General features: G+C 47.5%; 1 protein-coding gene across 2 annotated transcripts in view; it reads right to left on the bottom strand.

Moving 5' to 3' along the window:
• The window catches only part of ENAH (ENAH actin regulator), a 138686-nt gene extending 123790 nt beyond the window's left edge, over positions 1–14896 (bottom strand). For both annotated transcript variants that reach the window (XM_044915980.1, XM_044915981.1), the window contains exon 1: positions 14594–14896. In XM_044915980.1, coding sequence (XP_044771915.1) covers positions 14594–14598 — 5 coding nt within the window. In that variant the 5' untranslated portion in view covers positions 14599–14896. The remainder of the gene's footprint in view (positions 1–14593) is intronic.
• Between the last annotated feature and the right edge of the window lie 7700 nt (positions 14897–22596).

Below are 22596 nucleotides of genomic sequence, written 5' to 3'. Positions count from 1 at the left end.
AAGGGAGTGATCACTAAAGACAAAGTGGAAGAGAAAGCTGAAGCAAGAGACTGAGCAGGCACCCAGACAACTTTCCGGAAGACGGAACAGAAGGAACAAGACCAAAATCCCATGGGCACCTTTGGGGAACCACAGACAGATCATTCTGAAATGAATGCCTGGCACGGAGAACATGGCAGCAGGTCTGTGGATGTGCCCGAAGGCCAGGTGGAGACGTCCTGCCTGCGGGCCCCAGGTACAGGTCAAGGTTCTCAGGAGCAAGTGTGGGGCACTGCGGCCATGCAGCACCTGAGCATCGGGACGGGAAGGTCGAGGAGGAGACCTAAAGGCTCCAACCAGGGACACAGGGAGGCTGGTTCCCCGTGACGCAGACAATGGTTCCACAGTTCAGGGCTCTGCTTTTCAATCTGACGCTGCCTCTTAACACATTTTAAACATCATTTTAAAATACCAGTTCTCTAAAAGTTCTCTGCTCTTAAGAGTGCCTAAAAACAGAAGTCTTTCATATTCGAAGTTAAAGAAAAAAGGCCAAAGAACATTCAGAAGCCTAAACTTATTAAAATGAAAGTAAAGGTACAACACAAAGAAAACAATAACTAGAATACACCAAATCCATAAATCCTCTAAATGCACTATGGGGAACTGCAAAACAAGGCAATGGATTGTTAATCTCATTTTGCACAGGAAGACTCTGAGACCTGGACAGCCAAGGGAAGGTCTCACAGCCAGTAAAGAGCAGAATGGCTTCGAAACCAAAGAGGATTTTGTTAAACTTGACTATCTCTTCCCAAAATGAAAACACCTTGAAAAACTTCCATATCCAAAGGAATATAAAAAGATGACAGAGAGATTTTCCTTAAAGTAGATGATTTGAACAAAATAACAGACAAGTGTAACAAAATACTAAAGCAATACAAAATAATGCTGTTGATCTGCTGTAAGTAAAAAGCATAGTACAAGAGGGGCACCTGGGTGGCTCACTCGTTAAGCGTCTGCCTTCGGCTCAGGTCATGATCCCAGGGTCCTGGGATCGGGCCCCGCATCAGGCTCCCTGCTCGGCAGGAAGCCTGCTTCTCTCCCACTCCCCCTGCTTGTGTTCCTTCTCTCGCTGTGTCTGTCAAATAAATAAAATCTTTAAAAAAAAAAAAAAAGCATACTACAAGGGAAAATTTTTAAGTATCATCTGCAGATGACATTTTGAAAGAAATCAAACACAAATATATGAAAAGATCTCTACCCTCGTGATACCATATACCACTCCTCAAAGCTTGCGAAAAGCGATTAATGGCTACTCTCCCAACTAAACTACAAGAACCAGGGAATGCATGTCTATGCACATCTTTACCTTTTTATTTTTTTTAAAGATTTTATTTATTTATTTGACAGAGAGAGAGACAGCGATAGAGGGAACACAAGCAGGGGGAGTGGGAGAGGGAGAAGCAGGCTTCCCATGGAGCAGGGAGCCCGATGCGGGGCTTGATCCCAGGACCCTCGGATCATGACCTGAGCCGAAAGCAGACGCCCAACGACTGAGCCACCCAGGCGCCCCACATCTTTACCTTTATAAAGTGGTTTCTGAGGATGTATCTTACAGGGCCACATCACTAACTGTGTGATCACAGAGGAAGAAGAATCACACAGGAATCGTGCATGTAGACGAGGACCCGTCTTAATTCTAACAGTGGAGGGAGGCCACTGAAGCGTGTTACACAGGAGATGAGCTGACCACACGTGAAGTGCAGAAAGAGCTGACTACTGCAGACAGCAGACTGGATGGAACAGAGCCATACAATAGCGAATGCACATCTATAAAAACGTAATACAGGACAAAATAGGTCCAGGGGTCCTGATAGGATGCATTGCCAGACTCCAACAAAATGCCGGATTGCCCAGCAACACAAAAGGAACCCTAATACAGAAACATCCACTAATGAACTCACCATTTTTGACATCGGTCCCCATCAGATATCCGTGCCAGGTGGCACCGGCCCCTGTCGGTCCACCTCCCCTCTGCCCCGTCATCTCTGAGTGACTGGCACAGGCTTCAGTGACAAAGCAACGCAATGCAAACCATGTACAAGTTGGAAGTGCGAGCCTTCAGGAAGTCACTAAAAACAAAGAGAACCGTTTCCACCCAGTGGCAAAACCACAATGAAAATCTGAGAGGGACACTGATGGGACAGGAAGGTGACAGAAGTTACCAGCCGGGAAGCATGCGCTGTAGCCTCAGCTGGCTGGTGGCTACAGAGACGGCACATACAGTAAAAACCCATCAAGCTGTATGGACACTTATAACGAATACATTCAGCTGTACGTAAATTACACCTTTGGGGGAGATGACAAGAGATGATCCTCCTCCCTCCAAGAATGACGGGGTCTGAATGGGAATCCAGCTTGGGGCAGAGACCAAAGACCAGGAGCCGTGGGTGCGGGGAGCCAGGCGCCGGCTCTGCCTCTGGACTCCCAACTACAGGTCAGTAAACGTGAATGTTTAAATACATTCAGTCTGTTACTTGCAGCTGAAAGCATTTTAACAGATACAACCAGTGAATAATTGGAGAAAGCTAACAGAGATGAGGTAACAGGAGATCAAAGGAAATAACTGGAAATCAAGGTAAACCCCCGGCCTTACCAGCAGAGCCCTTGAGTATTCTGGCAAAATGACTCTCTTTGGGATTATACTAAAAAAGTCTATCACAACAGGAGGGGTATAGTCCATCCTATCTTACCATTTTTAAAGAAAAATGATGTAAAAACAAGCAACTAACACTTGCTTCATTCTTGTCCCATTCTAAGAATTTAACACAGTTGCAACCATAGCAAGAATGTTTTCATAATTTTGTTTCATTTTTCAAGATTAAAGCCAAATAAGGCCTTATCTCCCGAGCCCAGCTATCTCTGAAGTGTCGCTCAATCTATTCTAGGTCTATTCCTTCTACATGGCCTTGCTCTTGGACCAATTATTTCCAGAAAATAAAGAACCCTCAGATGATGAGATCACAAAGAAAATAAATCATTCACTCACACATCAACATTTTAGAAAACTCAAATACCCATTTCAGTTCACACAAGTTAACCAGGACAGAGAGGCCCCAGGGCACATTGGTTAACAGTGTGAGCTCCAGAACCAGCCGGCCGGGACAGGACCCCGGGTCCACTGGTTACTAGCAGGTGACCCTGGGCAAGTCGCTTAGCCCTCTGTGGCTCAGGGTCCTCATCTACAAAATAACAACAGCTCCTACTACCTTACAAGTTATTAGAGAAGTATCAAATAAGTAATACGTAAAGTATTTCAGGCAATGAGTACTCAATAACTGTTAGCGATTAGATTTCAAAATCTAAGAAAATCAAAGAATATAAATGCCAACATTGGAATTAAGTTCTTAGCAAAGGAAAAACTTCTTTAAAATCCCAGGCATTATGTTTAAATACAAGTGCATATATTTTAAGTAAAAAATAAGACAAGCAAATATGGGAACAGATGTTGTACTAGCAGTGTAAACGAGCTAGAAGTTTAACTTCTAAATATAGAACTTTTTTAAAGGTAGCACATCAAACCTATTGAACTAGAAACTACGTGATGCTGCACCTTCCTAGAGCTGATGTGAAAAATCTGAATACAGAAAGAGAAAGAATGGAAAACTTGGTATTATCAAAGGGTCAATTCTGTCCTCTACCCATTATTAACCCATTAACTTAGCACAATTCAAACTAAAACCCCAACAGATTTGCAGATATACCTTTTCTTTTTTTTATTTCATTTCTGTTTTAACTGATTAAATAATTCTACAACTAATCTCGAAGAATGCACTAAATGAAAAAGTAAATAAAATTTTGAATATCCTAAGAAAATGAACAGTAACTTCTGTTAGTAGACATTAAAATATATTCTAAACTTGGAGTCACTGAACCGTGAGGAAACAGCACAGAATTAGATAACTGAGTCCAGATCCAGAAGCCAGTATTTATGGAAACCCAGGACACACGAACATGGCATTTCAAACCAATGTGAAAAGGTGGGTTAGTCAACAAAAGATACTGACAGATGACCACTCAATATTTAGCTTGAGGCTAACCTAATCTCTCCCACCTGACATCACAATAAATTGCAGGTGGCTTACACTGAAACAAATGAAACCATCAGAGGAAAAGAAAACGTAGGGGCGTACACATACAACTTCCCACTGGAGAAGGCGTGACACCAAAGGCAGAAACGATCAAGGCAAGGACGAACAGAGGTGACATAACAAATGGTAGTGCTTCTACACCAAAACAAGAAAAACTAAAAGACATGGTGACAAGTCTCCTCCCCCGCAGACCCAGGAGACAAAGGAACAGGTTGTGGGCTGAGGTCTGACAAGAGCTTGCGCACTAAGACCACCACTTCTAAGTGAGAGACAGACAGACGCATGGCGGAGCCCAGCCAAGGGATGAGAACGCACCAGCAGCAGGTGCGCCCGGCCCGCTCACACACGTTCTACTAGGCAACTGATCTACCTGCACGATGAAGGGCTCCTTGTTAACGACAGAATAAATCACTGCAGGAAAGACTGAACATCCCACGGGGAAAACAGACAATTCGCACAAAAACAGAACTGTCCCATAATCACGTGAGGAAATGTTCAACTCTCCTAGTAACCAAGGAAATACAAATCAAAACACTGAGGAGCGGCCGGCTGGCTCAGACAGCGGCACGCACGACTCTTGATCTCGGGGTCAGAAGTTCGAGCCCCACGTTGGGTGTAGAGATGACTTAAAAGAAACTTAAAAAACAAAACACTGAGATAACACCTTTTGCCTACACATTGGCAAAGATTACAAATGTTGATAATGCCCTAAATTGGCCAGAACGTCAGACCACAGGCACTCTTCATCTGCTGCTGCTGATCTGGTAATGTGTATCCAAAACTAACAAAATTCCCTTTGGTCTGGTAAACTCATTTCATTTACTATTCACTTGAATATTTATTGTGTACTTACAGAGGCCCATGCTGGGAACTAGGGATACAGCTGGATCAGGACTTTAATAATTAGGGTTTCATTCTAAGAGTACGAAGATGCCCCTGAAGGCTTTAGCAAGGAATAACAGCAGCTGATGGCCACCTTGAAGATCATTCTAACTGCTTTGCGGACAACGGAGCGGGGGAGACAAGAATGGAAACGAGGAGACACTAAACGTGAGGGGTGCCTAGCCAGCTCAGTCGGAGAAGCGTGCAACTCCTGATCTTGGGATTTTAAGTTCAAGCCCCACGTTGGGTGTAGAGATCACTTAGAAATAAATCTTGGGACGCCTGGGTGGCTCAGTCGGTGAAGTGTCTGCCTTCAGCTCAGGTCATGACCCCAGGGTCCTGGGATCGAGTCCCACATTGGGCTCCCTGCTCAGCGGGGGAGTCTGCTTCTCCCTCTCCTGCTGCTCCTCCTCCCTGCTCGTGCTCTCTCTCTGACAAATAAATAAAATCTTAAAAAAAAAAAAATCGAACATGTGCACAAAGACATACAACCAAAAATGTTTATAGCAATGCTTTCATAATAACAAAAATAATAAAAAAAAAAAACCTAGAAGTCCATCCCCTAAGATATAAATTAAGTAGATTAAGGTCATCCAAAGCATAGTGAAAATACTGTGCAGTCACTTAAAACTACACAGCTCAGAATTCAGTGACAAGGATTACGTTGAAAGGCGCCAATTACACACCATATAATGTAGTATAACTTCACTTATAAACAGTACGATCTCACTTTTACTTAAAACATACACACCCACAAACACATTTATGGCTGCATATGTGCATTATAAAAAGCCTAGAAAGCTACAAATCAAAACAGCAAAATTCTAGATGGTCTGGGTTTGATTATTAACATCTTTATACCTTCCATACCTTCTAAAATCTACATAAAACCTGTACTGGAAGTTTATAATGGAAGCAAAAAAAAGTCACTAAAACACAACACTGATAAGACATTTATTTGGATAATAGTAATTGGTTCGTTCTCTCAAAATACTACAAATACAACGATTAAAGGGATTACAAAGTCATAAAAGTAACTCAAGGTTTTAAATTAAAACTTGTGATTCATGAATTGTTAAATGGTTAAAAACTGACCTGTCCCAGTCTGCTTGCAACACTGGTCTAAGAGGAGGTGGGAGCCAGGGAGGAGGTGAAGGGTCATCTCAGGGCTGCAGGACAATGCAGGACAAACACAGAAACCACAGAAAGATCCCCCACCACACCTGCACTCCCCTGAGATCTGACCTACAGGGCTATTCATTCGATCACACTCGTGCTCTGCGGTTCTCAAGGAAGCTTCTTCCCTACCGAGTTGACGAGGGTAACACAGAAACCAAAAGCACAGAAGACTGAGGGCCACCCCCCCACGCACAGTGACAAGTAGTCATTTTTGGACTTCATGCCATGAGATGCACTGGTTACCGAGACCAGAAGTTCTAGAAGGCCTTCAGCCCTGAAAAAGTCTTCAGCCCTGTTTAAAAATGTCAAGACAAAACTTTCTCTGGTGTTGAAGGGTACTGTAAACACACCCAAGAAAACTCACCAGCAGACTACACAGTTTTCCTCGGATTCTCATGGATTTGCTTCGTGGACTCTCCGTGACCTCAGCCATCCGTACCAGAGCGAGGGCTCCAAAGTCGCTCAGGCCCCCCAAGGGCACCCTACCAAGGTCTTCCCCAGAGCACTCCCTCCTGCCTGGCTGCCCACAGACAAAAGCCCGGCGGTTCGGTCTTCAATCTCTCTTCCCCAGAAAATAGGAAGATTAGTCCAAAGCTGACAAGATGTCAGAAACCATGTGAAGCGAATGGTACCATCTATTCTAGTGAAGAAGTGAAAAGAACAACCCAAGGATGAGGGAGTAGGGCTGAACTAGAACTCATACCACAAAATTCACCATTTGAAAGGATCAAATTTAGGCCCACCTAAATTCGGTGGGCCGTGCAACTGTCACACCGTTCAATTCCAGAACATTTTCATCCCCGAAAAGAGAAACCCCGTGCATACCCACAAAAGCAGCCACTTCCCTCTCCGCCCTCCGTCTCCCGCTCGGGCCCTGGCAACCGCTCATCTTCTCGCCGTCTCTCCACAACGCGCCCCTGCCGGACACCTCCTCCTGCTGGAGCCTGACCACACGTGGCCTTTTTGTCTGACTTCCTCCGCCTGGCAGGTTTTCACCCACTCCCTGGGTTCCTCTGGACGTTCAAATATGACTCCCTCGCGTGGACACACCGTGTGTGGATGAGCCACTCGGCACTCAGTGACCATCTGGGTTGTCTCCACTCTCTGAGTGGATAATGCTGCTGTGGACATCCGGATAATGCTGCTGTGGACATCCGTGGACCAGCTTCTCTGGCGTTTACACCTGGGAGTGTAACTGCTGGGTCCACAGTGACTCTATGTTTCACTTTTTAAGGAAATGCCGAGCTGTGCTCTAACGCAGCTGTACCATTTTACAGGGTTTTTCACATTGTTAACAAAAACTGAAGAGACGTCAGACTTTCATAGAAATAAAGGATTAGCTCCTCTCAAGTCCGTTTTATGGGCCGAGTGTCATGCCAGGGTTTTATATAATTTCTGATTTAGTTTTGCCAACAATTCTATAATGCAAAAAGCATCTCCACCTTACAGAAGATCTCAAACTAGAACTTACTCAAAGACCAACTAATTGGTAAATGTCAAAACAGAATCCAAACTCAGGCTGACTTCAAAGCCTGTCCACTTCACCCTCTGCCATGCCCACCTGTACACTCAGATACCTGGACACTGCTTCCCACCAAAATGGTTCTTTGGAAAATCTACATGTTAATTAAATTTATTAGAATCATTATAAAACAGAAGCTTACCCATGTATAGAAATTTCTAGAACATATGAGGTCTCCTGCATAAATCGGTTCCCTCATTTATTTTCTTTAACAAATAACATTTACGTGTAGAGTTACTTAAAACCTATCTACAGACTGCCTAAACATTACACAGATGAGCTTCTTCCATCAAAGTTCTATCAATGACAAGACAAAAAAAAATCTGGGTACCTTCTGCTACAGACTGAATTGTGCCCCCCAAAATTCGTAGGCTGAAGCCCTAACCCCCAATGTGACTCTATTTGGATATGGGATTTTTAGGAGATAATTAGGATTAAATGAGGTCATAAGGGTGGGGCCCTAAATCCATAGGACTGGTGACCTTATAGGAAGAGGAAAAGAGATCTCTGATCTATGTCTCGGCCACACGGCAACACGCAGGAAGGCAGTTTGCCACAGGTAACGGGAGCCCTACCAGAGCCTGGCCACACTGGCACCTTGAAGTTTCTGTGGTTTGAGCCACCCAGTCTATGGTATTTTCTGTTGTGGCAGGGCTGAGCCAAGAAATACATCTTCTTGAGTATCAGAAACTATCCAATTATTGGCATGTTAAGCACTGGTAAAAATCAAAACAAAGGAGGCACTAAGTGCAGCAGAAACAAGCTAACCCAAGGGACACACAAAAGCTTTTTGCTCAAAAACAGCTGCAACTCCCATGATCGAAGACACTGAAAAACAGAGGAATGTACTGAGACAGTGCAGGACCCCGGGATCCTCCAAAGGGGCTTTGCAGTTAGACAAACCAGAGTCTCACTCTTTGGGCCATTTCCGAGCTTTGTGTTTGAGTAAGACACAAACTCTACGGCTATTCGTGTGGTCCAGATAGTGGCTTTTGTTTGAATTAAATTAACATTGAGGGCGCCTGGGTGGCTCAGTTGGTTAAGTGCCTTCGGCTCAGGTCATGATCCTGGAGTCCCAGGATCCAGTCCCACATCGGGCTCCCTGCTCAGCAGGGGGTCTGCTTCTCCCTCTGCCCTCTTCCCTCTCGTGCTCTCTGTCTCTCATTCTCTCTCTCTCAAATAAATAAATAAAATCTTTAAAAAAAAAAAAATTTAACATTGATTTACATGCCACACACTATGATATACACTTTAGTACCCAGCACAGCTTAAAGAATGTTACAGGTGCTCCAAAACTGGTGGTTGTTACTGCCAGTGAACAGATTCTGGAAAATACTACCCCGGCCAAAGCCAAACACTGACACGAGCACCCTCCATTTGCCAAATATTTTACCGATACCGTAAATATAAAAATGCAATCCCTGCCCTCAAGGAGCTTACAGTGAAAAAGGACAGATAGCTCCAGAAATTTATAAAACAATGTAATAAATGCAAAAGCAAAAAAAAAAAAAAAAATAGAGTATGTGGGACCACAGGGGAATGGCTGGGAGGTATATAAACCTGGGACTACATTCCAGATGGTTGACAAAGAATTCCCTTCTTGCTTTCTACTCCAGAGAGCTTCCTAAGCCTTTACTTGGGGAACCAGCTACTGAGGTACAGCTCAGCTCAGACTCTCTCCTTTAACTGTTACCTACACTCAATCCCATCCAACAGTTGGGGGGAGGTCTGATTTAAATGACACAGAAAGAGTTTACTTCTCTTCCTCTCCCACGACCACATAAAAATTGAAATCACATTTTCCCAAATCCTTCTTACATCCATAACAAAGACTGGGTGTTTTACAAGTTATACAATCACCCTAGATTTAAGCTGTGTGTAGGGTAAGGAACCAAAACCATCAGTATGGGATGTCATTTCTTCTAGACCAGCCGCATGGGTAGGTCTGCCTAGGTAGTTTGCTTATTCCAACTGGGCTAGCAAGGTATCCAAAACCTTGAATACTGTGCAAACCTCAGTAAATTTTCTCCATTAACCCAAACTGTGGTCAAGATTTAGTCACTTAATAAACATCTAAAACACAAACCAAAGCCTGAATACAAAGCCCTGGCATTCCCGCAAAAATGCAAATTTGGCTCCAAATAAACCTCTGTGGGTAAGTCAGACACCCAACCACGACAGTGTAAGTGAAGACCAGTGAGAACAGAGACACTAGGATTTGCACCCCTTCACGGATATCCCACTTGACACGTGACACAACAATCCTGTGAATAGCATATCCCCATTTTTACCAGTTTGCTCAATTAACGAGCAAATCCTGAATCTTCTGAGCCCTGATAGTACGACACTCTAAAATGTGTATTAAGCTTATTATTACCATGAAGGACGGTAACAAAAATCATAATAAGTCTTTCAAAGGTTCTAAATATCCACAGAGGAAGGAAACGGTAAAAGATTAGTTTCCTGCCTTATGAAGTAAGAAGGCCGGACTGGATCAGGTGATCACGGAAGGAGCATGCCAGGAAACCCTCCCACCACCACTCTCTGGGAACGCATGTCCCAAACAAACCCTGATGCTGGGGACAGCACGCACTCTTTCCCACCAAGCCCAGAAATGCATTTATGTCCGTATCAACAAGAGAGCCACTACCAAGAGAAGATGAGCAAAATGTAACCTACTTACCATCCCTGAACTAGAAGAAGCCCAGAAAGGTAAAGCAGACTACCCAAAAGTTATATATATAACTAGTCTAAGACAGAGCTGAGCCCCGAAACAAGAGAAGCAACGTTACTGTAGACAGCTATACAGCATGCAAACATCTTCTCTTCCACGATCATGTGACCCCCACTACCCAGTCAATAACCATCCCCATTTTTACATAGTTTAAGATCAGTGAAATCATGGGATTAACTCCAGGTCCTCCAGCTACCCGTGGCTTGGATGAACCCTTACAACCCCAGCTCGCCTTTTCTTTCTAAGGTGAGAAAGACACAAAGCAGTGAAGAGAAGCGTGGACCATTTACATATAATACGGACCCATGAATATCAACCCAAAACTCTTCTGAGCTCTTCTTACCCACAAGCCTACATGCAATTGTGTTACATCACACAAGCTCCTCCTTGCATAAAAAAAGATCTTGGGGGGGCGCCTGGGTGGCTCAGTTGTTAAGCATCTGCCCTCGGCTCAGGTCATGACCCCAGGGTCCTGGGATCGAGCCCCGCATCGGGCTCCCTGCTCCGCAGGAAGCCTGCTTCTCCCTCTCCCCTCCCTCTGCTTGTGCTCCCTCCCTCTCTTGCTGTGTCTCTGTCAAATAAATAAATAAAATCTTAAAAAAAAAAAAAAAAAAAGATCTTGGAGCGCCTGGGTGGCTCAGTCAGTTAAGCACCCTCCGACTCTTGATTTCAGCTCAGGTCATGATCTCAAGGTGGTGGGATCAGCCCTGCATTGGGCTCTGTGCTCAGTGGGTAGTCGGAGTCTGCTTGAGATTCTCTCCCTCTCCTTCTGCCCCTCCCCTTGCTTGTGTGTTCTCTAAAATAAGTAACTTTTTTTTTTTAATAAATAAATCTTTAGGGGCGCCTGGGTGGCTCAGTCAGTTAAGTGTCTGCCTTCGGCTCAGTTCATAATCCCAGAGTCCTGGGATCGAGTCCCACATTCCGGCTCCGGGCTCAGACGGGAGCCTGCTTCTCCCTCTCCCACTCCCCCTGCTTTTGTTCCTGGTCTCGCTCTCTGTCAAATAAATAAAGTCTTTAAAAAATAAATAATATTTAACCAACTAGTTAAAAAAAAAAGCAATCATTTAAAAGGCCTACACTCTATTAATATTACATATGTACATACCTACCTCCAACACAAATCATCTTATACTTTTGAAATATTACAAAAATGAAAAATAGTAGAACCAAGAAGCTGGATGTTATAGTAACAAAACTACCAGTTTTTTGGGCCTCTGTCTTATCGCTGTCTTGTCTAAGGAAATACACTTTCTCAACTCTTAAAGCATCTTCTTTAAACAAAGTATTAGCCAGTAATTCCATATACAGCTTTTTATATGTGTAGAATGCCTGGGCGCCTGGGTGGTTCAGTCAGTTAAGCGACTGCCTTCGGCTCAGGTCATGATCTTGGAGTCCCGGGATCGAGTCCCGCATCGGGCTCCCTGCTCAGCGGGGAGGCTGCTTCTTCCTCTGACCCTCCTCCCTCTCGTGCTCTTTCATTCTCTCTCTCGCAAATAAATAAATAAAATCTTTAAAAAAAAGATATATGTGTAGAATGCCTTTAAGATTGTCTCAGGAATGTAAACCATTATCCAGTCCCCTTCTGCCTGGGAACATTACACCCACTGAGCCTGCGATTCCTGAAATTGAAGTCATCTGAGAGATCTTATCACAAATACTTAAATGGCAACATATTCATCATATCCTCTCTTCGGAACTCTGACCAACTTAATGGAAATTCCTGCCCATGCATTCCTATTTCTGGATGCACTTTAAACCATCAGTACCCCTTAATACAAAGACTCAATTTAATACTGTAACACTTATGTCCTACTGTACTTAAAAGCATCATTGAGATGAAATCAAATATTAATATAACCTGAAAAGCCCTTTCTTAAGCACCGAAATATCCCAAAGCTTTTTGCATCTGGCACAAGAACCTTTTACTTCCACACCAAAGCAGCCTACTTTCCCGGGGATCTAAGGAAACGCGTACACAGGAGTTGCACAAACCACCTACCAAATAATCCAATGCCTACCAAGTGAAAAGTTGATCCTCTTTTGTGCTCTTCAATTATTCAGAATTCGCCTACAAAGGATCCCTGTGGACTACGTGAATGAACCTTTCAGACCTGTGAACCATGTTTTGCTTTTATGCTACCAGAAAGCATCAGTATGATCCTCCCTCTCCAAATTTAGTAAGGAACAGAGCAGTAAGCTTAGAAATTACAAATTAGGGCGCCTGGGTGGCTCAGTCAGTTAAGCGACTGCCTTCGGCTCAGGTCATGATCCCAGGGTCCTGGGATCGAGTCCCACATCAGGCTCCCTGCTCTGCGGGGAGCATGCTTCTCCCTCTCCCACTCCCCCTGCTTGTGTTCCCTCTCTCGCTGTGTCTCTCTCTGTCAAATAAATAAAATCTTTAAAAAAAAAAAAGAAATTACAAATTACTCTGCATTAGAAAAGGAACTTTTAAGTGAAGACATAATTTACCTGTAACAGCCTAGCAACTACACAGGACAGTGATCAAACCTCACTGAACACCCAAAACTTCACCTTTTTTTTTTTTGGTTCATAACCTCTGAATCAGAAAGCTTTATGATTTTATTTTAGAATACCCCAATTTTTGCTGTTCTACATTTTTCATTGTTGAAAAAAATTTACCCCAAATTTGGAAAAAAAAAAAAAACAAAACCTTGTAACTTCTGGTCTGCAAAACTCCCTACAGCAGAGTCTTTAAAACAGATCAACAATACATGGTCTTAGAAGATATAACGTTACGTATGTTTTATTACAGTTCCTGCGTTTTCAAGGACATCAGTACCCAGATTTAAAAAAAATAATAACAACAACAACAAACATGCTCAAACCCATGGTTCAAGTTTTTCCAGCCATATTTTACAGAGATTATGCGTTTTGGTCTGCACGCCGTAATTACATTTTAAACTGATCCACTACATTTTAAAATAAGTTGTGTGGAATGACTAAGGGAAAGAGGTCACTTACAGACACGGCATTAAACACATTTTTAAGGCCAACAAATGAGGGTTTGTAACTTGGAATCAAAGAAAACCGCAAATTCCCAGAAAGCTGAAGTGAAAAACACACCCATGCCACACAAAAACATATTTAAAAATAAAAATGGTAAAGTGTTCAAGCTTGATAGAAAAAAACAAAGAAAACCAGCGTTTCAAATGGAAACTACTCCAATTGGGAAAGAATCCCAATGACATGACATTTTCTCGCCAAAGCGAAGGCATCCGAAGGCTCTATCGCTGAAATCTCATTGTACGGCGTTATGAAGGTCTTGGCGGCGGCCGGCCAGGAATCTCCAACACAAAGGGCCTCGGCCGCAAGGGCAGCGAGAAACCACCTCCCCCCCCACCCCGAGGCCGGCGCGCAGGCCCCCGCGGGACCCCCAGCGGCGGCACCCGGAGGCCAGTGCGCCCCGAGCCCTGCGCCAGCCCCCGGGGCGCGGAGAGCGCGGCGCATCCCCGCGCAGCCTCTCCCACGAACAGGGCAGGCCGAGGGGAAGCGTAGCTCCGCGCGGCTCCCGGCGCGGCCGCCGCAACCCCGCGTCCCGACGGCACGCTGGCGCCTCGACTCCGGGGCGGCCCCGCGGGCAGCCAGAGGGGAGCAGCCGCTGCAGTGCCTCGCGGTCGCCCCGGACACCAGCGCGCCCTCCAGACGCAGGCCGGCGCCGCGCCCACGCCCCCGCCCCGCCGGCGCCCGGTCACCTTCCAGCAGCGCTCTGCGCCCACCGCGCCGTGGCACCCGATGCCGCACACTCGGGGCTCCCAAACTTTTCTGTCCCCCCACCGGTCCCCCCCCACCCCCGGTTCCAGCCGGGATGAAGGCGCACGACTCCTCACCTCCGCCCGGAACAATACCCGTCTCCCGGCAACGCGCACGCAGGGGCCCGCGACCCCCTCCCCATCCCCGGACCGGGCCGAGGCGCGCGGGCGGGGGAGGGGACCCGCCGAGCAGGGCCTCGGAGACGGCAGGCGGCGCCGCGACGAGACCCAGCGCCGGGCCGCGGCGGGTGCGGAGCGAGGCCCGAGGGACAAAGGGACGGAAGCGCCGAGGCCGGGCGGCGCCCGCCGGGGGTGGGGGCCTCCGCGGGGTCGCGGCGCCCGCCGCACAATGACCCGCCGCCCCCGCCCGCGCCCTCACCTCATGGTGCCGGCGGCCCGCGTCTCCCCGGTGGCCGGGGACGCGGGGGGCGCGAGCCGGGGCCTCTCCTCCGGGGGCGGGGACGCGGCTGGCGGACGGCGGACGGCGGCCGGCGCGCGGCTCCTCCTCCGGCGGCCGGCGCTACACCATGTCCCCACACAAAGCGGCGGCGCCGGCCGAGCGCTGAGGCTGCGAGGGCGGGGGCCGAGGCGGGCGGGCCGCCGGCTGTGCGTCGTCGCCCTGCGGGAGCGCCCGGCCGCTCTGGGAGGGAGCCCGCCGGCGGGCCGAGTGCAGGCGGCGCCGCAGCCGCGCAGGAGAGCCGCGAGCGCCGCGCGGGGCCGGGGAGGCGGGGCGCGCGGCCGGGAAGCACGCAGACGCCGTCCTCGCTCCCGCCCCGCCCCCTCCCCTCCTACTCCTCCTCCCCGCCCTCTCACCCCCCCGGGGCGGGGGGGGGGGGGGCGCGTGGCGAGGGGCGGGGCGGCAGCGCCCCCGCGTCGGCCGCCGAGACCCGCGGGCCTGCGGAGCGCTCGGCGGAGTCCTTTTGTGGCCTCGGGCCCACCGCCTGCGCTCTCTCGCGCCCGGGCTGCGGGGCGCTGCGGGGGCTGCGGGATCCCCGGCGGGTGCCTGGGCGGGGCCGCGTTGTCCTCCGGGGCCGCCCGCGCGCCGCTCCAGCCGGGAGACACGCGCACCGGGGGCGGGCATGACCTCATCGCCGAGAGCACGCGGTCCCGAGCGGGGGGCTGCCGCCGGGGGGGCGCGGGACAGGCCGGGGGGTGAGGGGTTGGGGGCGACCCCGCGACAAGGGGTCAAGGTCCCGTCTTTCACAGGGCTCCCAAGTCACCTGCTTGGAGAGGTCGCTGCGGAGTGTGGGCGCCGCAAGCTCGTGGAAAGCCACGGGGGCGGGGGCCGGCCTCCAGCAAGGCAGAATTGATGGTGTGGGAGGTTGTCGGCCTCCAAAAGCAAATCCACTAATCAAGTAAGAATTCAGACTGGACAAATGGCAGGCGTCCCGTAGTCCCGACGACAAGGAGGAGGAGCGGGGGGGGGGGGGGGGGGGGGAAAAGAGGGGGGGGGGGGGGGGCACTGTACCAAAGGTGGCAGGGATGGAAAAGGTCCCCTGCTAGCGGGTTCCTATCGCCGCACCATCCGGTCCAAAATGGAGGACCTAGCATGACTCCAGGAATCTGTGCAAAAGTTTTGGTGTGTTCTTTTAAGATGGACGTACAATTCTCGCTGCAGCTATGACAGTTGAGATCATTTGCACTTGCAAAAGAAAAGCGAGTAAGCGACAGTCATGCTTGGTCAATGCCTGACTCGTCTCTAATGGAACTGTGCGGCCCAGTTTTCACCATAAAAAGCTTCCTGGTTTCAGACTGGACACTGAGGGGTTTTCTTTTCAGAACCTGCAGCCGCAAACCGACAGCCCTATAGAAGCAGGGCCTGGAGCTATGGCACAGGACCAGGGTGGCCTCAGGTAGTAAAAAGCTCCTCGCATCTGCTTTAACATGGTGTACTTGGAGAACACTAATTTCCACCCACATACCTAATTACAGGTTACCGCCACAGAGTATTTAATTCAGGGATCTCCAAGCACTGAGGGAGAACAGCCTTGCCAGTCAAGTGTCCTTGTTGCCATATTGCAAGCAGAGACAGGGAGACAGCTCCAGGCCTGGGTGCGTCCGGGCGTTAGAGACCACAGCTGCTCACTAGGAGGTTCACCATCTTACCATCCACATAAAAGACACGCAACCTCAAAGACGATCCTCCAAATCAACCAAAGACCATTTGCTGTGGAGGCCTTTTTCTTGGAAAAGTAATAAAAAGACACGCTGAACCATCTTGGGGGAGGTATTAATAAGACATACTTGACCACAAAGAACTTGCACCAATTTGCCCGATTTGCCCTGGTCCTTTCACAGCACTACAGTAAATCCAGCAGAGCAATGTTTCAGGGAAAACTCTCACAAAGGGCTAAAAGGGGGTGGAGGTTTTGCTGTAATGACTCAAACCACCTCCTGCCAGAAAATGCTTTACAGATGACTCCATAACCTACTTCTCGTTTGTGAAATTTAATCCATCCCGCACTCAGTAAGCGATCTATCACATCATCTTTGTCCTAACAGCAAACATTCCAATGGTATGGGCACCAAGTTAAGCAATCTGGGTGGAAAAGGCTGCTCTTATTGTCTACGCATTTATTAAAAATATACCAGCCAAGAATCTTGGCTGCCTACGACCATTTCCATCCCTTGGCGTGGCAGCTCTCCAGCTTGTGAGTTGGGCGTACCATTGCCCTTGGCTTTAGATACTGCAATGGGTGGCCTGACCTCCAAAGGTCATTCTGTGGCAGGGCAATTTGTTGCTTGTGACAAAATGTTGTTGCTCCTCGTTCATATTTGGTTTAACAGTCAAAGAGAGGCAAAGAAAAGCTTGAGCTGGGAAATCACAGACGAATTCTGGTCACAGAGGAAACTTTATGGAATGTATTGCCATCTAGAATAAAAGAATTTCAGAGATGGAAAGAATCTTAAGTCCCTCCCACTCGTTTTTCCAAAAGGGGAAAGGGAGACCCAGAGAGGTTAACTAAACTGCCCTTCGTCACACAGCCACTTTGTGGTGGAACTTAAACCCAGGATTTCCAATGACAGGTGTAGTCCTCTTTCCACCACCTCATACCACCTAACTCTGGCAAAAATAACAGTGGGGTGAGGCGGTCAGAGTTCAAGCTGGTCCTCTTCTCATAAACCCTGCTTAAAAATTAGCTGGGATTATGTGTGGCTTGACTGGATGGCAAAAATGGTTTGAACTCCTCTTGGAAGGGTTGCCCAGCCGGAAGTCCAATGCCTGGCCTTTATGTAGGCACCCAGACGTTTGAAAGGTGAAGGCAGGCAGGCAGGCATGTCTACCTGCTCTAGTTGAAGATGAAGAGGAGACTCTTCATCAAAAGGAATGGATTCTCTTCTTAAGGCTTCTTAAGTGTGTGAGCCTCCACTCCCCTCCTCCAGCAACACCCCAGCTGAATAGGACCGTAGGAGGTCTGCCCCAAGCCCTAGGTATTCACAGCCTTGATGTTGGTCTACACATCTGTTAGCAGTGTGCACCCAGGCGTAAGATGAAACAAAACCCATGCCTCTGCTGAAGATGAGTTTGTTGCAGGAGTGTTGTCAGTCTGGCTCAGAGGGTTCTCTCAGAACACGCCTTGTTTAAATCTGTCTGATAGCATCAGTGTGGGCTTGTCCTCCATTTATGGGCATGAGGAGGATGCATGACTAATGCTACTCACCAGTCAGGAAGTCAGTGCTAAGGATTGTAGGCACGGTCTCCCCGGCACCCAGAAAAGGGCTCTCCCCTGAAAAATTAGGAGTTACTTAGGGACGGGTGGGGAAGAGCAGGTAGTTTAGAGTGAACGTGATTGTACACTTTCTTCTTCTATCAGTGTTTTTTCTTGTGTGGCAATTAGTTCATGGCATATTTTTTCTCTCTCCAAGAAGGGAAAAAAGAAATAATGTAGAACATGATATTCCAGTAGGATTCAAGATATTTTTCTTACTCATCTTTCAGCTCTGGCTGCCCATATATAATCTGGGTCCTAAAATATTATCAGAAGACATAGACACGAGAGGAAAGTATTTGCCTCTGACATTTGCATTTTTCTCCCATTTGTCATTTTTCTCCCTTCCAAATTAGGCTTTATTCAGTTAATCTCATTTCCTCTTCCCAGAGTCTCTTTTCTTAGCGCTTCACTGTGGAAACTTGACAGAAGATTCCTAAATCCTGAACGGTCACACTGGAGTAACATTAATTGGTAGACACCATATTCTATAAAATGCAATACATTATTTCCACAGAATTCAGCCACAGATTTGATTTAAAGATTATTGGGGGGGAGGGACAGCGGGAGAGAATCCCAAGCAGACCCCACACTGAGTGGGGAGCCCAATGCGGGGCTCGACCTCAAGACCCATGAGATCATGATCTGAGCCAAAAGCAAGACTCAGATGCCCAACCGACGGAGCCCCCCCCCGGCGCCTTGGCCACAGCTGCTATTTAAAGAATACGGCAGGTGGGCTCCAGTTCTAAAGATTGATTGATTGATTCGTGAGAGAGAGCGAGCAAGCACAAGCAGGGGGAGTGGGAGAGGGAGAAGCAGGCTTCCTGCTGAGCAGGGAGCCCGATGTGGGGCTCGATCCCAGGACCCTGGGATCATGACCTGAGCCAAAGGCAGATGATTAATTGACTGAGCCACCCAGGAGCCTCCCCACCTTTTTTAGGATTTTTTTTTTTTATATAGGTGGGCTCGAGTTCTAGATAACACTCAAATCATGGTGCTTTACAGATTGGATTGAAAAGAAGCACCACCACAATCTAATTCTGAACTCTCATGTCTTCTAAGATCTGCGGGTAGCTTGGGAAGAACTAGTGGTTTCCCTCTTTCTTGCATTTGCATTGATGTACTTAGCCCATTTACTGTAGTCTGACTCGAGAATACCAGCCAATCATCTTAGGGACATTACGATCAGGTGACAACTGAGCTTGGAGTCTTTCCTCAAAGGGGATCAGGAGGAAAGTTAATAAAGAAAAGATGATTTTCTGCCTAATCGTGGTAGCGAAGAAAGGTAGTACCCCTAGGCTATATCCTGAACGAGCAAGCTGTCCAAAATGAACCCACATGGCTTCACGGCACACCATCTGTGGCTCTTCTCACACCGCCAGGTTGTTGCAAAGTTCATTAAATATCCCGATTATCTTTCTCTTTGAAACTGTTGCTAAGCACGCTGATCTGGCCAAAATCTAGTTCGAGAAGTGATCTTTGAACCTTCATTTCCTTAAGTTTAACATCAAAATCCAGCCTCTGGTCAAGTCTTCCTACAGTTGAAAGAAAAGCAGCAACCTCCACGCATTTTAGCACCTTTAAGTCAGTGATCATTAGCACCAGCTCATGATGAGGGAAACCGATGATGTCACATCCATTCTGTGTAGTAACGGATTGAGTCCCTAAGCAAGGTAGCCGGCGGCTGAATTCTTCCTGCAGCAGTAAGCGAATTGAATTGCAAATCAAAAATTAAGGAAATTAAGCGCAGAATCCTTCCCCTCTCCTGTCGGTGCTAATAATCCCTGCCTCACATGGAAGCCCAGTGGATAGGCTCCTCGTCTGAGCAAAGTACGGGTCTTGAGTCACAGGAATGTGAGCGGTGAGGGGGGCTCAGTGATTGGCTGGCCAGTAATGGTATTTGCTAACCCGCAAGGTATTTACATACCTCAGTTAATCCTGCCAGCATTCCTGGGAAGTGGGGCCCATCATGGTCATCCTTGCAGCTCATGCAAGTGAAGCACAGGAAGGTTAAGCAGTTGATGAGAAAGCCAGAAAGACCATTCCACGGGCCCCACTCTCAGGCTGTGCACCAGAAAGCCTTGTCTATGTCACTTCCTCTGATTAAAAAAAAAGAGAGACTGAAACAAATAACGCAATATATGTTAAGAAAAAAAAAAAAAAAAGAAGAAGAAGAAGGTAGCGGGAGGGGAAGAATGAAGCGGGGGAAATCGGAGGGGTAGACGAACCATGAGAGACGATGGACTCCGAAAAACAAACTGAGGGTTCTAGAGGGGAGGGGGGTGGGAGGATGGGTTAGCCTGGTGATGGGTATTAAAGAGGGCACATTCTGCATGGAGCACTGGGTGTTATGCACAAACAATGAATCATGGAACACTTCATCTAAAACTAATGATGTAATGTATGGGGATTAACATAAGAATAAAAAAAAAAAAAAAAAAAAGAGAGAGAGGGCGCCTGGGTGGCTCAGTCGGTTAAGCGACTGCCTTCGGCTCAGGTCATGGTCCCAGGGTCCTGGGATCGAGCCCTGCATCGGGCTCCCTGCTCTGTGGGAAGCCTGCTTCTCCCTCTCCCACTCCCCCTGCTTGTGTTCCCTTTCTCGCTGTGTCTCTCTCTGTCAAATAAATAAATAAAATCTTTAAAAAAGAAACAAAAAATAAAAAAAGAGAGAGAGAGAGAGACTCACGGTCCACTTAGGAAATGGGACTAACATATTTAAAAACAAAACAAGCAAAACACTCTCAGGTCACTTACTTCTTCATTACCGACCCCAGGTCGCCACGACAGGAGGCCACCCGGTAAATCATGACACTCCGGTCACCCGGTGGGAAATAGCCACCCCCCCCACCAGGCACAGGTTTGTGTCCTGAGTTCACGGGCTGGTACCTCACACAATGGAAGCACTCAAATGAGTCTCTCCAAATGAGAGACCTCTAATAACGTTTGTTCGTTTGTTTTCCAGAATAATAACGCTACTGAGAAGCGACAGGAGGTACCGCACTCCTTCAGCTCGCCTTCACCCCCACTGTCCCACGCACACAACTAGGAGAGGGGTATGGAGCTTAGAGGAGCAGTTTCTTAAACCAACCCGGTGAACCAAGAACTTATGTGGAAACGCTTGGAGTATGTTGGAATGTGTTGGAGTATGTTTCTCCTTGAATACACGGCAATCAACAAACGAGGCCAAGCCCAAGTGTGTTTTTAAAGGTGCCTAGAGAAATTTCTACATTCTCTTTATTAATCTTCCGGTTGGTTATCAGAGAGCCTAGATAGGGAACACCACACCCCCTGGGTGACCCCATGCTCTCTGGAGCTTTGGTCGTTTGCAAAGCAATGGGGCACGGAAGTCTTAGTCGAGGATGAGAGTTATAATCTCTGTAAAGGACTCATCTACTTCTTGGTGAAAGACTATTTTTTTAGGACTGAAGTACTCACTAAGAATGTATCACCGATGCACATGGTTATGATATGTCAGGGAAAGGTCTTGAATGCAACCCCACTTACTGTCTTAGCTTCCTGTCCATGCTTTCTTGTCTAACTCAGGTGGCATTTCATATCTGTCGAGCATCTCGGCATTAACTTTTCTTTAAAAAGCTCCTATTTGGGGGCACCTGGGTGGCTCAGTTGGTTGGGCGACTGCCTTCGGCTCAGGTCGTGATCCTGGAGTCCCAGGATCGAGTCCGCATCGGGCTCCCTGCTCAGCGGGGAGTCTGCTTCTCCCTCTGACCCTCCTCCCTCTCATGCCTTCTGCTCTCGTTTTCTCTCTCTCTCTCTCTCTCAGATAAATAAATAAAATCTTTAAAAAAAAAAAAAGCTCCTATTTGGGGACACGTGGGTGGCTCAGTTGGTTAATCCTCTGACTCTTGACTTCGGCTCAGGTCATGACCTCAGGGTTCTGGGATCAAGTTCCAGGTTGGCCTCCACACTCAGCAGGGAGTCTGCTGGAGACTCTCTCTCTCTCCCCCTCTCCCTCTGCACGCCACAAGCCCCACCCGGAGAGCACAAGCAGGGGGGAGGGGCAGAGGGAGAGGGAGAAGCAGATTCCCTGCTGAGCAGGGAGCCTGATGTGGGGCTTGATCCCAGAACCCTGAGATCATGACCTGAGCCTAAGTCAGACGCTTAACAGACTGAGCTCCCCAGGCACCCCCTTCTTTTAATATATAAAATAAATAAATCTTTAAAAATAAATAGCTCCTGTTTTGTGTGTTTTTGGCAACGTTGCCTTCACTGAGCATCTTGCCCAACTTGAGTTTACTTGGCGTCCCTCACTTATGAACAATATTTCCCTTCAAAATTTCACAGTCTGGCCTTTTCCTTCTTTTCACCTTATTTTCTCTCCTATTGCTAATGAGATGGTAGTCTCAACTTGCTTTATTTGAGTTATTTATATCTTCAGGCCTCTGTTTAGTGTCAAGTCTGGTTTGGTGCTCCTTTCTTACCGAATGATGCCCAAATTAAGTTAAGAAACAATTCCTAACACTCTGGCCTGTGATTCTTCATGGTCCCCTGGTATCCCAAGCACCGGATAGTCTGTTTAATATTGAAAGTTGATGTATCTAGCCAAGTGCATAGTTTATGTCAGGTTTGACTCACGGAACTTTCCAAAGGAACCATGTTCTATGAGTGGGGGGGGATACAAGTAGGGAAGGAAGCGTTAAAGCAGTCTAGGTGT

This window comes from Neomonachus schauinslandi, chromosome 6 (assembly GCF_002201575.2).
Source record: "Neomonachus schauinslandi chromosome 6, ASM220157v2, whole genome shotgun sequence".
NCBI classification, from domain to species: Eukaryota; Metazoa; Chordata; class Mammalia; order Carnivora; family Phocidae; genus Neomonachus; species Neomonachus schauinslandi.
Note: the sequence above shows the minus strand (reverse complement) of the source record. Positions and strands in the feature narration are given on the sequence as shown.